This window comes from Paramormyrops kingsleyae, chromosome 19 (genome assembly GCF_048594095.1).
Source record: "Paramormyrops kingsleyae isolate MSU_618 chromosome 19, PKINGS_0.4, whole genome shotgun sequence".
Classification (NCBI taxonomy): domain Eukaryota; kingdom Metazoa; phylum Chordata; class Actinopteri; order Osteoglossiformes; family Mormyridae; genus Paramormyrops; species Paramormyrops kingsleyae.
Window position 1 is genome coordinate 29922754 of NC_132815.1, and position 17406 is coordinate 29940159.

The following is a 17406-nucleotide window of genomic DNA, read 5'->3' on the forward strand; positions in this document are numbered from 1 at the left end:
TTACAGTGAAACACTGTAATAATGATTGTTGTTGGTGCCAGTCATGGCCGCAATCCCCGAACCCAGTGGTGCAGTGTTAATTTTGAGGTGAAAATTACTTGTCAACGACATTTTCTCTGTGACAAAAATGAACAAAAACTAAATAAAAAGGTGCCTTTAATGAAAAGAACTAAGACAAATGCTTTAAAAATCATTGTGGACAAAAAATAAACCAAACAAAACAAACAGACAACTGGACATTTCTGTTACACATGCCATGGTCCACCAACAACTAAAGAGGTTGAATGCAGTGATGCAATTTTTAAAAGTTGTACGTGTGACCACTCTGTTATGACCACTGTACGGCGAGCAGGCAGGACGGGGAGAATTACGAGTTGCACAACCAGAGATCCAAAGAACGGGGTTTATTTGTGGGAGACGGGCAACACAGGGTACACATGTTAATGACGGATCTGGGGAAACGGACTAAATACACATCATTCTGGGACAGAAACGCAGAACAGCTGAAAACAATCAGGAATTCACACAAGGTTGATGAGGGAGCATGGCACACAGGAGGATCGTAAGAGCAGGTCCTGACACACACAACCAGATGGAATACCTTTTATAAAGGCAATTTAAGAAGACCACACAAATTCATTTCACCAGTGACATGATTTCCCCACGAAAATACAGCAATTTATTGAGCAATGTAAAAGTGCAGATTAAAACAATTACATGACCACACTGATCCGCAATCGAGAATACCAGCATCCAGCCCTCCCACACACTTTCACATCGAAAATAAAATTATTGCTGCATTCAGTAGATTAAAACCAGTTAGGCTATTAAAACAAACACCAAGGAGCACCCATTGACCTCACCACGGCCGGCTGAAAAGAAGGCACCTTCCAGACACTACACACCACTCGTGAACACACCTGTCCAGTGGAAACCTGTGCAACACAAAGAAAATCCTCCATACAACTCAGCCTGCTGCTTCAACTCCACTGCTCCTGTACAATAAAACAAAATGAAACATTAATTAATCAAAAGAAAAAGAAAGAAACTGCCCCACCGCAGACACAGGACAGAAACCAAACTTTAATGTAGACAAAGCAGCAGAATCACCAGGGATTGCAAGATGGAAACCAAGGGAGCAACAATCACTCCCGTTGCCATATGTAGCCAAACCTGTGAAACATTACAAAATGAGAAAACAACATTACACACCAAAGTATGCAATAAATGGCAGTATACGCTCACACATATTCACCAATATGCTGAAACCACTACCCTGATAGCAGAGGTTAGGAACACTGCAAACTCCAACGGGCTTGCTCACTCGGAAAAAAACAGAAGCCAGAGACCAGAATTAAATTAGAAATGCAATCTAGCCAGGGCTCAGGAGATGCAATAAGCGACCTACCTAAGCAAACACTGATTCCGCAAAACAGGAGGCACACAGTGATATACCCCCAGTGTGGCACAAGCTGGGTGCACTTATTGATGGACAAAAATGCCCTTGCCCACGCTGCCTTAAACAGCCACACAACCACGCCACCAATGTGGAATCTGAACTTCCCAGTACCACATAAACGTCAGCAAAACGTATGTCCTGAACAAATTCTCCCCCTCAGACCTAATTAAAGTAATATTAGGTACACACGTTCATATGGAAAGCAATACCCAATATTTCAACCTGTCACATACACATGCTTGTAATTGGATAACACTAGTTTGGAAATCATCGCGTCAGGCAGAACCCTGCTCCACTCTGTTCTGCTATTTCGGTCAGCATGATTCTGATTCTGTTACACGTTTGTCTTACCTCTCGTTCCTGCACTTGTGTGATTCAGTCCAGCTGCCTCTCATTATGTTCCTTTATTAGTTCTTGTATAAAAGTGCTCCTCCGTCCTTGTTAACATCAATTCTGCTTGTGGCCTTTCCCATTTGTAGGGTTCTGTGCCCCCGGTTTTGATCCCGATGATCCAGGGTTGCTAACTCTCATGCATCTGATGTGACGCTCACGCTTTCTCACTCTCACTGCCGTAATCCTATTCCTTTTTGTTTTATTCTTTTTCATTTAGTCTGTTTCATTTGACTGCATGTACAAATATCCTGTAATTATTAACTAAAATTAGACTAAAACAAAAAAAAATCAGATAGCTAAAATATGATTAAAACTAAGTTGCATTTTCATCAAAGGAATAAGACTAAATCTAAATCAAAATATGCAGTCAAAATTAACACTGTGGTGGTGAACACCATCGATAAAGGGAGCTGTCAGGATGAAGATGGAGGCCTTCAGGGCTTGGTTAGTTCGTGGTACTCCAGAAGCAGTGAACAGTTATCAGCAGGCCAAGCTGGCTTCCTCTGAGGAAGTAGAGCTGGAAGACTCAGAGGAGGACTTGCACATCTCCAGGGCTGAGGTCACTAAAGTAGTCAAACAACTACTCAGTGGTAGGGCTCCAGGGGTGGATGAGATTCACCCTGAGTTCTTGAAAGCTCTTGATGTTGTAAGGCTGTCTTGGCTAACAAGCCTCTTCAACATTGTGTGGACATTGCCCTACGTTATCGATTCTGTTTATAACTTTTATGGACAACATTTCTAGGCATAGCCAAGGAGCAGAGGAGGTCCGGTTCGGGGGCCTCAGAATCGCATCTTTGCTTTTTGCAGATGACAAGTGAGGAAACAATGTCACAGTGCCTCCGTTCATAGTGGGATACCGCAGGGTTCAATTTTAGGACCACTATTGTTCCTAACAATTACATTACATTTACATTAATGATATTGACACAAATACATACAGTAAACTGGTTAAATTTGCAGACGACACCAAGGTGGGTGGTGTAGCAGATACTGATCTAGCAGCAGAGAGAGAAATATAAAGTAAGATAGCCAACATGGATTTAGGAGAGGTAGATCCTGTTTAACGAATCTACTTGAGTTCTTTGAGGAAGCTACAAGTGAAATTGATCACATAAAGACCTACGATGTGATCTACTTAGATTTCCAGAAGGCCTTTGATGTTGTCCCCCACAAACGGCTCTTGCTGAAGCTGCAGGGATTTTAGGGACTGTGGCAGCTTGGATCGAAAACTAGTTAACTGACAGGAAGCAGTGAGTAGTTATTAGAGGCACAATGTCACAGTGGGCCTGCGTTCATAGTGGGGTACCGCAGGGTTCAATTTTAGGACCACTATTGTTCTTAATTTACATTAATGATATTGACACCAATACATACAGTAAACTGGTTAAATTTGCAGACGACACCAAGGTGGGTGGTGTAGCAGATACTGATCTAGCAGCAGAGAGGCTAAAATGGGATCTGGATTTAATTAGTGACTAGGCTGATACTTGGCAGATGGAATTTAACACAGATAAATGTAAGGTAATCCATGCAGGGAGCAGAAATATAAAGTACAGATATTTTATGGGTTCCACTGAAATAAAGGTAGCTGATTACGAGAAAGATCTCGGTATGTATGTTGATGCTTCCATGTCCCACTCTCGCCAGTGTGGGGAAGCAATAAAAAAGGCCAGTAGAATGTTGGGTTATATCTCTAGGTGTGTGGAGTTTATGTCAAGGGAGGTGATGTTACATTTATATAATTCCTTGGTAAGACCCCACCTAGAATATTGTGTGCAGGTTTGGTCACCATACCTTAAGAAGGACATTGTTGCCCTAGAAAAGGTGCAACGGAGGGTTACGAGAATGATTCCTGGTCTTAGAGGAATGTCTTATGAGGAGAGGTTAGCTGACCTGAATCTGTTTAGCCTTGAGCAAAGGAGATTAAGGGGGGACATGATCCAGGTCTATAAGATTCTAACGGGTCTGGATGCTGTTCAGCCAAATGGCTATTTCAATATTAATTTAAATACTAGAACTCGCGGAAATTAGCGGGAGAACATTTTAAAACAAATTTGAGGAAGCACTTCTTTACACAGCGTGTAGTTAGAGTATGGAATAATTTTTCTGCTAGTGTAGCGGAAGATAAAACCCTGGGTTCCTTTAAATCAGAGCTAGATAAGATTTTAACAACTCTGAGGTATTAGTTAAGTTCTCCCCAAACGAGCTTGATGGGCCGAATGGCCCCCTCTCGTTTGTATATTTCTTATGTTCTTATGAAAGAACGAGACTGAGAATGATACAAGTGACTGAAATGAGTTTCCTCTGCAGGGTGGGTGGGCTCAGCCTTAGAGATAGGGTAAGGAGTGCAGACAATCAGAAGGGGCTTAAAGTTGCTCCTCTGCATCAAAAGTAGCCAGTTGAGGTGATTCAGGCAGCTTTCTAGGATACCTCCCGGATGGCTCCCTGGGGAAGTATTTTGGGTATGCCCAACCAGGTGGAGGCTCTGGGACAGACCGAGGACACGCTGGAGAGATTATATCACTTGGCTGGCCTGGGAATGCCTTGATATTCCTCTGGTAAAACTGGAGGAGGTGGCTGGTGAGAGGGAGGATTCCCTCCTTACACTGCTCCCGACCCTGAATAGGAGGAAAAAAATGGATGGATGGATGGATGGATGAAAAAACTGAGCAGATGGAATTATTTTTGTACCTCAATTACGTTTAATCTAGCAAATAATTTTTTTTTTGTCTGTGCCAAATTTATTCATCAGAAAATGCAGTTGATACCCAATATGCTTTTGTCAAATATCGCCAGTACTGGTGTTTAAACTTGCCAGCGCTTATTAACAGAATATATTAAGTTGCTTTTATTCTGTGAAACCTAAAGATCAATCTGCTGACCCGATGTAATAATGAAATATAAACATGTCTTGGGTCATATGAATAAAATATAAGTAATGGGCTGGTCCTGTGTTGATTGCAATCATCCCCCCCCCCCAATAACTATCAAATAACTAACAAAACAACTTGTTAATCCTCCATTGTTTTGGAGTCAGAACATGATGAAGAAGTGGGGAGTTTGACTTGCCCTCCTAGGTCGCTGTAGGAAGTGAAGATGCTACTGCGCCTTCTTAGCTAAGAAGTAGGAATTGAGGGACCAGGTGAGGTCAATTATAGCAGGTGTACCCCAAGGTACAGCAGAGGATATGACATCCTTGTCGTTACACCCATAATGATCACTACTGTCCTCTAATTTTCCAATCCTATCCTGGTTGTTAGAGAAAACAAGATCAAGAAGGGCTTCTCCCCTGGTATTAAATGGTAAATGGACTGCATTTATATAGCACTTTTTACTTTTTACTACTCTTACGAGTACCAAAGCGCTTTACAGTTATGCCTCACATTCACACTCACATTCCAGAAAAATCCAGAGAACATGAGAAAACGGACTGTTACTTCTGTTTCGTTTCATGGCTTTTATTTTGAAAAGTTGACAGCGGAAACGGAACAATGTTATATGGGCGGAAGCTTACCCTTACAGTGTTAACGATGGTGTTCATGGATATCTAAGTAAGTTTATTTTTGAGCTTGCTGAAAACGATGGACTTCAGACAGCTAGAGCTAAACCCAAGGATTATAAGTGCGGCCAAGAAAGGTATTTTTCATGCATTTGGCTCATACCACCAATATTTGAGCCCTGATTTTATTTGTGCATATCATTGCATCTTAATGCTAATTACTGAGCTCTGTTTTCTTCCTTCAGCGAACTTGAGATCAGCGCGAGACATCTTGGGTCTGTCGGGTCCAGATCTGCAGCGCCTGACTCGACTCTCCATGTCCGACGTGCAGCGTTTGCAAGCCGCTGTCGCTGTCGCCTACCGAAGGTCGCCGCCGGTTACTGGTACTTCCCAAAGTTTTTACACAGCTCGCTGATACGACGTATATGACTCACAGTCGTGCTTATCCGCCTGTATAATTAGGCATTTAACGGGAAGTATTAAAAGTTAACGTATGCAATGCAGCACTGCAGCTGTATCGAGGAGAGTGTCCGGCTCTGGAGCCTCGTCACCGGCTGACTTTGGGATGCCCGACTCTAGACCGTCTGATGCGCGGAGGAATCCCGCTGAGCGGCATCACGGAGCTGGCAGGGGAAAGCGGCGCTGGGAAGACGCAGATCGGCCTGCAGCTATGCCTAACTGTGCAGTACCCTCAGGTGCATGGGGGACTGGGTTCGGGTAAGGTTACTGAAGTGGAGAGTGTCATCAGTCAGCACCATACCTGTAAAAGAAGATGACTTCTAACCAGATGATTTGCCCTGCATTTGTATCAGCATTTAAAGTATTTGACCTGAATTTGTTGTTTGAAGTAGCTCAGTGGATAGTACAATTGCCATACATCTCCAGCACTGGGGTTTGGATGTTTCCCCCAGTTTCATGTTGGTATTCTAATGGGGTGCTTAGACGTATGCAAAATCAGTTCACTTTGACCATACTTTGAAAAAAGAGCTTTCCAATGAGCTGTATTTAAGCCATGCTGCTGTAGTGCTTAAGAGAGCACATAAGAGAGCACTATTTGCATTATATCACAAAAGGAAGTTTTTTTTTCTTTTCAAAAATCTTTTCAGAACTCTGGAAGGTATGTGAAATTCATATGGCAAATTTCGTCCAAATCAAAAATGTCATCTGGCATATCTAATTGAATTTAAATACATTTGTGTGCTTGCACCACAGGGGCTGTTTACATCTGCACAGAAGATACCTTTCCCATCAAGCGGCTTCGCCAGCTCATTACCCAGCAACCTCGGCTCAGGCCAGAGTTGCCAACAGACCTTCTGCATGGCCTTTGCTTCAGTGACAACATCTATATTGAACACGCTGCAGACCTGGTGAGGCAGCAGCAACCTCTCTGTGTGTCATTCAGGCCTTGTGAGTCGTTTGCTGAAGATCGTGTTACACTATTACTAGCATGTTTTATATTGCCTAGAATTTTATTTATAATATATACAACAAGGGGCTGGCATAGTTTCAAGGTTCAGTTCTGTATTGTTATGCCACGGCTTGGGAAATACTTTTTCTTATTGGTCCTAAGATGTCACATGGGTGATTATTTTTGTGTAACCGCACAGGTAGTCCCCGCAGTCTAACAACAGTTTTATGTTAATGCGTTTTAATGGTTTGTTGCACATGTTAATATAAAAGCCTGTGTGACTTTTTACTTAGAAATAAGTAGTCATTCTGATTAGCAAAATTTTCCTTGGTTTTCAAAATACAATACCTGCCCATCCTGATCCTTATAGGGACCGTATTTTTACGAGCATATTGGAACATTATTAAATACTAATTCAAGTAATTTTCTCCTTGAAAATGAACTGTGACGTTTATTATATTGTAATTCATTAGCTGTGGTATAAGTAGAACAAATCACTTTGAGGTGTGCAGTTATACAAATATAATTAACTTCAACTTAGTTGGCACGTTACACCAAGTTGTTGTTGATTTTTTCATACATCTCGTCGTGGTTTATCCCTTACATTCTGTACATGACAGTATGACGAGATTGGGATAGCAACTAACTGAGCAGTGCAAACAAAACACAAGGCATGTAATATGTAAACAACATGTAAAAACTACGAAGAAGTCAATAAATATGTGCAAACTACAAATAGGTAAGATATGGTGGTTCAGTACATGGGCGGTGTGAATCCTTAGTGAGAGTTTTTTAGTGCCTTGTTCAGCCTGGTTACTGCACAGGGATAAAAACTGTTCCCAAGTCTGGCAGTATGTGGTCTGACTGCCTTGTACTGTCTACCACAGGGGTGGGGCACCTTGTCCATGGAGGGCCGGTGTGGGTGGGCTGTCGCAATCACGTGACGATGTAATCACAATTATAGGGCACATGTGCAATACTCAACATAACTTTAGCTGACAGATGGAACTTCTGTATGGATGCCGACATTTCAGTATTATACGGATGTTTACTTACGCCGACGATTTGGTAAGCAGATTAGTAGTGTGCCTATAATAATAATAATGAGATGCATACTGTGATGGCCAAAAGTCAGGGGTCTGCATAAATTCGGCATATCCTTATATTTATTAAATTCAGTTAGCGGAGCATGCCACATACTACTGATTTGGTAAATCATAGAAGCAATAAGCACTGAAGTGGCAGTGAAGAAAGGGACAGCTCAACCACAGCATCTTTTGAAAGAAGAGATATTGTGGACAAAAAAGGTAAAAGGATGGTGATGGTGTGGTGGTACTTTTTGCAATTTAAACTCTGACACATTTATTAAACATAAGAATATACCGAACTTATACAGATCAATAACTTTTGGCATCACGATATTCCTCTCATTAATATTTTAGGCACACTCCTAATCTGTTTACCAGATTTTCTGTAAGTAAACGTCCATATAGTACTGAAAAGTCAGCGTCCGGACAAATGTTTCACCCATCATCTAAAGCCCTGGTGATTATTATACATGCGCCATAGTGACAGCCCTAATTGTGTGTTTTTGGCCATCAGCCAATAATAAAGCAGTGGTTCTCAACTCCAGTCCTGGGGACCCACTATTATTGGCTGATTGAGTGGTCATCCCAAAAACCCACACCCACACTGCCCCTCCATGGAGCAGGTTCCCCACCCCTGTTCTACCAGATGTTAAAGGTAGTGGGCACCACTTCTGCCTCATGCATCCAGCCATCCATTTTCCAAACTGTTTATCCTTTTTGGGTCGCGTGGGGACCGGAGCCTATCCCGGAAGCTACAGACACAAGGCAGGGAACAACCCAGGACGGGGGGCCAGCCCATCGCAAGGCACACTTACACACCATTCTTGCCTCATACATTCAGGGTAATTTGATTCCTTGTGCTTGTGGACTTTGCCATTTTGCTCCAGAACTCCAGTTCCCTCATGCAGTCTAAAGGGACCAGTCAGGATTCTCTAATGTGTGATTGTGTGTGATCTGGGTGTGCATCTCGTCCAGGGTGTTCCCAAACCTAAAAAAATTCAGCAGTGACATCTGTGTTCCACCAGGGGGTGTTGCAGACTTGCCTTTCTCAGCGTGTACCTATCCTACTGGCTCGTGGACTGGCACGGCTGGTGGTCCTGGATTCAGTTGCTGCTCTCTTCCGCTGTGAGTTTACAGCAGAGGAGTCTTCAGAGAGGGCCCGCCATCTAGTGGCCTTAGCCAGTACTCTCCAGCGCTTGAGTCACTCCTTCAATGCACCAGTACTCTGCATTAACCAGGTAGTGGAAGAGATGCTCGTTATTGCTCTTTAATATGCCTGCTAAGTACATGCTGTAAACCAGGAGTCTCCAACTCTGGTCTTGGAGAACTACTGTCCAGTAGGTTTTTTAGTAGATTTTTTATCCTACCTGGCTTTTGATGAGCCACACCTGTTCTGATGCAAATACCAGGAATACAGTAGGTGTGGCTCATCAGAAGCCAGGTAGAATAGAAAATCTACTGCACAGCAGCTCTCCAAGACCGGAGTTAGAGACCCCTACTGTACACGCTTTATGTGTTGCTGGTGCTTTTACTCTTCATTTAAGCTAATGTTTCTTGCTCTGTACCCAGGTGACAGATGTTGTAGAGCACTGTGATGCATCTCAATTTCGTTGTGGGTGAGTGTGACTGCTCGTTCATAATGTACAAAGAGACAGCCACAACTGTCTGTTGTGGGTGGTTTTTAATTTAATCAGACAAGATTTCTGAGCATGTGTATTGACCTTTGCCTATTTGGATGGTTCAGCTGGATGTTTTCTGTACCCCCAGGCTGGTGGAGTCCCCTGTACTACCTGCCCTAGGCATGGCCTGGGCAAACCAGCTGCTGGTGCGGCTGATGATGAGGCGGCTGGGGGGTGTCCCCAGCCTAGAGGCAGCGATTGGTGTCCCCCGGAGACTGGAGGTGGTGTATGCACCACACCTCCCACGGGCATCCTGCCTCTGCCACATTGGTGAGGAGGGTGTGAGAGGAGACCTCTCTCCAGACTCCGCCCACATTGTGTCATCTCACATGGACCTGTGAGGAAAAGCAGAGGTACAAAGTCATCAGTGAGGCTCCTCTCAATGACTGCCAGCAGTCTTAACACTTCAGCTAACTGAGGGCTCGACTCCTCCAGTAACTCACCAGGTGGAATCAGTGGAGGGGGCACTGTGGTCATTTCTCCTGGGAATACAGACCACAAGATGGAGAGAGCCCAACAGGGAGTGCTAGTGAAACTGCCTGGAAGACAGAGTAAGAAATGATGATATTTCTTGCATCAACTAAAGTGCACTTTTTCTGATACAAATACTTATGACTTTCACAAGTCTGAATAAAATAATGATGCACACAGCACCTTTGGGCCCACAGTCCCAGCATCCAACAGAACCGGATGGAACTGGAAGGCCAAGATGAAGAATTGCACCCTCAAGCTCCTGTTGCGTGGTTAAGTGGCATTAGTTTACTTGATTTTCAAGGAATTTCTCTATTGTCATTTTTTCTATTTTCAACTGTTCTGGTCTTTTGAAAGGCTGTATTTTCTTTTAAAAATGTAAAATATCCTGTGCCACAATGCACTTTTAAATATTGCGTTTTAATCCCAGGTTATAATAAAAAGCTACTTTAAGAGGTGTTACTCTACATTTGTTTCTGCAGAAATCTGTAGCACTTTATTGACAGTTTAACTTTAAACTTAAGGTTAACATTCAAAAGAACAAGGCAACAGGATTTTTTTCTGTACGTAAATGTGTATAGGAGGTCAACAGTGAAGTACTCCCAAAATGAGACCTACAAGTAACGAAATTTGATGATGTACAGTTAGTCCCCCTGTTATGAACAAAATCAGTTCCCTAAGTCTGTCTTTAATCCAGAAAAATAATAATACAGTACATAAATATTATGATTATGGTGATAATAATAATAGTAATAATAATAATATAATTATTCATTATTAGTAATCAGGACATTTCTGGCCAATACCGACAGCCGCTCATTTCGAAAACTAACACCAATATCGATTGTTTGGGAGGTTCTGCTTAAATAAATTTAAAGGGACACTCTACCCAAATAAATAAAAAATAATAAATTGCATTCCAAAAATATGAAAAAGTGGATATGTACTGTATACATCATATCTTTGTAAAAAAAAATAATAACATTTGTGACAGAGAAGGGGTGATCGAGTGTGATAAACTCCATAATTTTCCTAGTAATATCTTTTGATTTCACACAGTCTGCACTGAATTTTCTTTTGCTATCAATTGCAGTACTTACAGACTAGTATTATGAGGCAGTACTGCAGCCTTCTTTATTGGAACAGATTTGTTTTTTAGAGACGACTCATACTTTTTGCTCTCACCTTAAGCTGAGCAATCAGATTTGTTGTGTTGAAATATTTTTTAGTAGATCCTCCTCATGAAATTTTAACAGAGCAATGTTTGCAAAATGCATATGTAATGTTGTTTATTCTAACATTAATTCCACACAGCAGAAATGTTTTTAACTGTTTAGTATGTGGGTGTGCAAAGCCATATGGCTCACCTTTTTAAAGGGAATTATCAGTGGTAAATATTGGTCGATAATTGGTCAATAAAATCAGTGCATATCTAGTAATAATAAAAGTAACTACATATGGTATTGTATTGTACCTCGAGCTGACATGTCGCTGAAGTTGCACAATGTTTTCACGAGCATCACAAAATGGTACATGCGTTTGTTATTAACCATTGTATTTAAACTGAATTTTTAATCTAGTAGACTTTATAGCAGTCCTTTCATAAGTGTGAGTTGTCCATGACTCAGCTGTTTATAACCCAGGGACTGACTGTATTCCTGTTGCATGTTTATGTCCTGTGCTGCATCTCCAGCAAAATGCCTGTGTGTGTCAGTGATGATGGTGCCATCATAGGACGCCATCTTACCAACAAGTCACTTTGCCAAATTTCTGCCCTAATAACACACCATTAATACCCAATTTGAATGGCAGCAAATCCCACTAACAATTTTCCAGCATTTATTGGAAAGCTTTCTCAGAAAATCAGAGACTATTGTAGGAACAATGGTCAGGCCAACATAATTTGAATACCCTTGGTTGTAGAATGAGATTCTGGACAAGCTGCTATCCAAATTAATTTGGCCGTATAGTTTATTTCTCACTGCAGGAAAACATGACCGCTCTCAGCAGCCTGCCAGTCAGCCCAGGAACCTGGCTGCTAATCAATGCCATCCCCATTTTGTGTAGATGATGCCTGTCTTGGCCCCTACCACTTGTGCAAGCCCCCATTTTAAAAAGACAGTCATTTTGTTTGGCTTATGTCCTGAAATGGGGATCTGGCTTTTATTAGGGTAATGGGTGATATTGCTGGCAACAGGCAACCAGGTGAGACACAGGGAAACTAATCATGGCGAACAACCGTTAGGAACAACCAATTAGAGAAGAACAAATCTATTTCCAGAAAGGCCGTAGCCATGGAGTCAGCAATAGGGGGAACCAAGGCTGTAATTATAATATATACTGAGGGGACATTGTGAGCACATCTGAATATTGGGTGGGATGTGTCCCCCCCCAGTATATATTGTAAGTATGGCCTTGATTACCAGGGAAACGGGTAAAACAAAACTTGGCACTGAAACTTTTGCAGCTGTTGCTTTTTTAAAAAAAAATCAATGAGCTGTCCTGCATTTATTAAAAGTGAATTAACAAGACACAATAAGGCAGCTAGCTAACACTCAGGTAACTCTGCATCGCATAGAAAGTCTGGAACGGTGGTCAGTTAGCATTTTGTTAAAATATTCAATGTCTAAATTACAGCTTGAGCTGTAAAATTGGATGTTTCTTGGCATTCTGAACATTAAATGGGGCAAATTACTGATTTTGGGTTTACTCGACAACTTGCCAGTGTAAAAAGATATAAGGAGATGCTCCTTGTCTTTGCTCTATTGCTACTGAGAGGCTGCCATTTTTGTTGAATATTTTTGAAGCTCCAAGTCAGTCACATGATTGGCTGCTAGCATTCTCATTGGAAGATCTCAGAAAGTTGCTCAGTGAGATCAAAATTGTCCAGTTGGAAATCAGTGTCCAAGCAACATTGCCAGGTGACATGACTCAAAAAGTTGCCTCACATATCACCATTACTGACAGCGGACAGTATAAGAGTTACCAGGTCAGTCATCAGGAAAAACCTTCACATGAGCAAGAAGCCTAAACTGTTCATACTCAAATGGGTAACTGAAGACAAAATATTTACACTACTGTTTAGGTTCAGGTAAGTTTTTGTCCTTCTCCTAGATCTCTGTGGGGTTTACTAGATCTCTCAGGGCAGTAGTGGTGACTATGGTGTCCCCCATCTGAGGTAATAAAGTGAAATTGACTGAAAAGTTGGTGCCCCATACGAAGTTGGCCGCCTGTCCCATAGTGTACATGGCTCCCGCCCTTAGCCATTTGCCTACTTCCTGTCTCTCTCTGTCACCAATAGGATTGATGGGCCTGTCCCAGTGTTTACATGGCTTCCACCCCCCACCCCCTGCTGACATGCTCTTTGCTCACTTCCTGTGTCTCAGTTGGTCATTATGTGTGTTTCATGTGATGGGAACCTTGTGTAGGTTGTGCTTTCAGGATCCAGGCCCCCTACCATCTTACTCTGTATATGCAGGTGAAAGATGAATAGATAATTGGTCAAAAGTGCAGTTGGGGCATGCATACCCTGGCAGATTCAAGGGGACTTCTGCAGGGAATTTCAGCTGTCCCCCTTTAAATGCATTTTAACCTGCATTAATGCAGCAATGACATAGCACCTCAAAATGAGACATACATAGTAAATCTGGTGATACCAAGCAGGGCCATTTCCCTCACATATGATAGTGAAAGGTTTGGACACATCAAGCTTACAAAGGAGAGTGATAGAGTGTTGCATCACAACCTGTCCACCTGACCTAAACACAGTAGAAATGGTTCTGGAGGAGTTTGTCCAGAGAATGAAGGGAAAGTGGCCAATGAGTGTTAAGCATATATGTGGGACCTCCTTCACGAGGGCTGGAAAAGCATCCCAGGCCACCTCATGAAACTGGCGTAGTCCAGCCTGTCCTTGGAAGAATTGGGGTTAAGGGCCTGCTCAAGGGCCCAATGGTGGGATCACTCTGCTGACCTAGGGATTTGAACCAGTAACCTTCTGAGTCCCAACCCACAGAGCTACCCTGTCCACCAAATATTTTTTTTTGGTCAGTGCATAATTTATTTTATAAGTTTGATGTCTTTAAGTGTATTCTAAAATTTAGAAAATACTACTAATATACCTTTATATGTATGGGTCATTGTGTCCAAACTTTTGACTGACACTGTACACTACTCTCAATCAGCGCATTTGTCCTTGCCACCCAGATTGATCTGTGCCTTGTGCTGCCTGGGACAGGCACCTGACCCACTGTGACCCTGACCTAGACATGTGGATGGATATGGGTATTGATTTATTGAATTTATGTCAAAAGTGGGTGCTTTTTAAAGTTCATATCTGAACATTTGATGTGCAGTAAATTTGTTCTGTAACATAGTACTTTATCCTACTCTATTTATAGAATTTTAATTAGAGTGCTTAATTTAATTTAGTTACACCAATCTTTGTACATTATTGTATTGTTCTGTGTGTTGTGCAGTCGTAATGTAAGCAATTTCCTTCGGGATTAATAAAGTTTTCTGATTCTGATTCTGACATTGTTGATCAGGCTGTAAGTTTAAAGCACACTTGTTATTGCATAGCAATAATAAATGTATATGCAAATGATTCTCTGTAAAATTAAAAATAGCAGGAATTGTAGAACTTCAGTCCTGATCTTGTGCAACTTCTCGAGAAATGCGCCTCATTTCATGTTGCAGCGCTGGCCTGAATTCTCTCAATGGAAGGTGTGTGAGCTATAGACTATTTCAGACTGAATGCCTCCATTTTGTACCGTCATTGTTGTTCCTCTCTGAAGTCAACAGATGGCACCAAATACCAAGCCTGTCCACAGAGCTCTTTATCAGTGATTCTCCAGTACATTGAACTGAACGCTCACAAAATCCAGTGTGAGAAAGGAACTGGAGAACTTAAACCCCTGGACTTCAGTGAAAGAGGTTTGCTTCCTCCTGTGAGGCCACCCAAGGGGGATGTAGCTTGAGCAAGTTATGACTGAACACCTGGTGCTGAGGGTGCTGTAAAAGCTGCTGATCCTCAGGTCTTCATGTCCATCAGATTAGGGCTGAGACCCTCAGTTATCCTACTGCTTGTATGAGTAATACAGTTCACAATCCTGTCTAAATGAAAGGTAGCTAAATGGAAAGTAACAGGAAGCCAGATGTGTACTCTCTACACCTGCTAACTTCAGGTCCCATGATGCACTTGTGCACAGTAGTGCTTCAAATGTACCTCCCCATAAAAGTGGGCAGTGAAACTAGGTCACATCTTATGCTGGCCCTCCCAGTGCTGCCACATGGGTACATCTGATAAGTGAACTCACAGGCATGCTGGGAATGAGGTGCCAGTCAATCATTGATCAGTGTGACCTGCAGGCAAGCTGCATGGATGCATTGTCATCCACCAGGACAACTTAAGTGAGAAAACCCCCAAGCTACTATAGGGTTTTTGCAGATTTGCGGATCTATGTGTCCCAGGGTGAATGACAAGCAGTGTGATCCTGGACTTTTGATATGAGATTGGTGAACATATTAGAGATGCAAACTTTGCTGACACTAGCACACTTTGGCATATAATAATTCTGGCTTCCTGAGTACAAGTATGACAACTAATAATTCTATGACAAAAAAAATGTTTCAACACCTTAAAAAGCCCTTACCAGTTATATACAATAACGTGGACTGGTGCAAATCACAACAGTATCAGTTCTGGAAGAAACTTAAAGGACATAAAATCAAGTTTCATTACCCAGGACTGATATAAATTACAAGGTATTTTGGATAAAAATATACAATTTTTCAGTTCTAAATATGTGTAGTACACTGCAAAATTTATGCAAATGCTTTAGAATTCAACATCTGTTGATTACATACTATCAATTCAGGGTGAGGACATTGTATGTCAATATCAGTGGGTCACATATCCTTTTACTTTTAATCATGCTCCCTAGATATCGATAGCTATGGATGGATATGGATATCGATAGCTATGGATAGTGGCTCACATATCCCAGGTATCGACAGTATGGGGTTCTTTGCCCTTGACATCACCTGACGGTGATGTGCTGCAAATTCCTGCTGCACTGTTGTAAACCTTACTTGCCTTTCAGCCAAATATTTTTGGGGAAAAATACAGAAAGATACATGGACATACTATAAAGATACACAGTCTGCTAAAGGGTCCTTAAAGCTCTCCCTGCTTTGCTCAGTCCTGTCTCCATGGCAACTGTCACATGGGCTCACTGCCCCATTTTCCACCAATCCACTTACAGCTCAATCACAGAGAATCCGGTCTACATCACCTCCTTCCCTGCTCCCCCCTCCAGCGCATCCATTCAGTGGCTCAGCACTGCAGTGAAAACAGCAGTTACATAACACCTCTGTGTCAGAGAGCCTGCTTACGTGTTGCCTGAATGACTTACAGTTACGTTCAAAGGAAATGTTTCGTGTAGGTGTCGTGCAGTTTTTCTGCCCCTCTGTGACACATATGCATGCTTATGCTAGGTTGCTTGTTCTTACGATTGCACTTTACATAACTGCGTCCTTGGTGCTGGTATGCAGTGTGCACATATGTGGCTACAAGTGCTGCAGCCAGTTGAGTATGTACAGCTGACCTGGATCAGATGCCAAGACAGAGGGAGCAGGTGTCATGGACACATGGAGTGGAGATACAGGTAAAGGCTTAACCTTTAAGAGCATATCGTTAGGTAGAGCTTTTATAAATGGGGGTGCCAGCAGAGGACAACTCTTACAAACATGGCTGCCACCTGTTTTATGGAGCTTAGGTCCTGTGGTATATATGAATGACCATCCCCCAACACCACCCCCATAGATGGCCAGCTGAGTAAGCAACAGCAGCCATGAATTTCAAGGGGCTCCGACAAATTTTGAGAGAGGTTCAAACTTGTTATTTAAGTAGTTGGCTACATGCCTGAGCAGCAGATTGAACAAAATGTTACATACCAGGAGATGTGAGGGCTTTCAGTTGTACTGGCTTCCAACCTCGGGGGCGTCCTTCAGTGACAGAGGTTAGCGCTCCAGTCCCACCCAATCGCTCATCTTCTCAAGGCTTACACAGCCAATCAAACTGCTTCCTTTAGCAGCCTTGTCTAAGTGGATGTTCGCTTTTTACATGGCTCAGAATGTGCCCCACTATGAGCTTATAAACAGCAACAGGCCACAGCTGGTCAGTAACCACAGCAACAGGGACGACAGCCACTCCAGCTGGCATCCAGCACCGCAGTCTTGTCCAGTTTCTTGAAATCCAGTAGACCGTGATACTGACAGTGTACAGTATGAGTGTATGTAGCACATTACATTGAAGTCACATGATGAAATGTACTCCAAACTGAAATAAATGGTGCTGCATTTGCTGACCGACATGCCAGTCAAATAGGGGCAAATGGAGGTCACAGAGT

General features: G+C 42.4%; 1 protein-coding gene and 1 long non-coding RNA gene across 6 annotated transcripts; one reads left to right on the forward strand and one right to left on the reverse strand.

Annotated features, from left to right (window-relative positions):
• The first annotated feature begins 5326 nt into the window (after nucleotides 1-5326).
• xrcc3 (X-ray repair complementing defective repair in Chinese hamster cells 3) lies at nucleotides 5327-10452 on the forward strand. Of its 5 annotated transcripts, none has more exons than XR_002835959.2 (8): nucleotides 5327-5488; nucleotides 5597-5734; nucleotides 5856-6068; nucleotides 6564-6718; nucleotides 8873-9085; nucleotides 9417-9463; nucleotides 9615-10077; nucleotides 10178-10452. XR_002835959.2 is itself a non-coding variant. In XM_023793283.2 (8 exons), the coding sequence occupies exons 1-7, from the start codon at nucleotides 5434-5436 to the stop codon at nucleotides 9865-9867; spliced, it is 1074 nt and encodes a 357-aa protein (XP_023649051.1). In that variant the 5' UTR covers nucleotides 5327-5433; the 3' UTR covers nucleotides 9868-9879; nucleotides 9962-10452. The 5 variants fall into 5 exon arrangements, 4 of the variants coding, with proteins under 4 accessions (XP_023649051.1, XP_023649050.1, XP_023649052.1 ...); XM_023793283.2 differs by having other exon boundaries at nucleotides 9615-9879; nucleotides 9962-10452; XM_023793282.2 differs by having other exon boundaries at nucleotides 9615-10452.
• LOC111834227 (uncharacterized) lies at nucleotides 9727-17325 on the reverse strand. The gene is made up of 3 exons (XR_002835961.2): nucleotides 16952-17325; nucleotides 9970-10065; nucleotides 9727-9861 (listed from the first exon to the last, which is right to left on the reverse strand). It is a non-coding gene; the product is annotated as an uncharacterized lncRNA (long non-coding RNA).
• Between the last annotated feature and the right edge of the window lie 81 nt (nucleotides 17326-17406).

Excerpts from the sequence above, each read along its gene's own strand:
- xrcc3 (XM_023793282.2), top strand. The coding sequence starts at position 5,434 with ATGGACTTCAGACAGCTAGAGCTAAACCCAAGGATTATAAGTGCGGCC. Across the intron at positions 6,069-6,563 it reads GCATGGGGGACTGGGTTCGG|GGGCTGTTTACATCTGCACA; the intron begins GTAAGGTTACTG and ends CTTGCACCACAG. Across the intron at positions 9,464-9,614 it reads GCATCTCAATTTCGTTGTGG|GCTGGTGGAGTCCCCTGTAC; the intron begins GTGAGTGTGACT and ends CTGTACCCCCAG.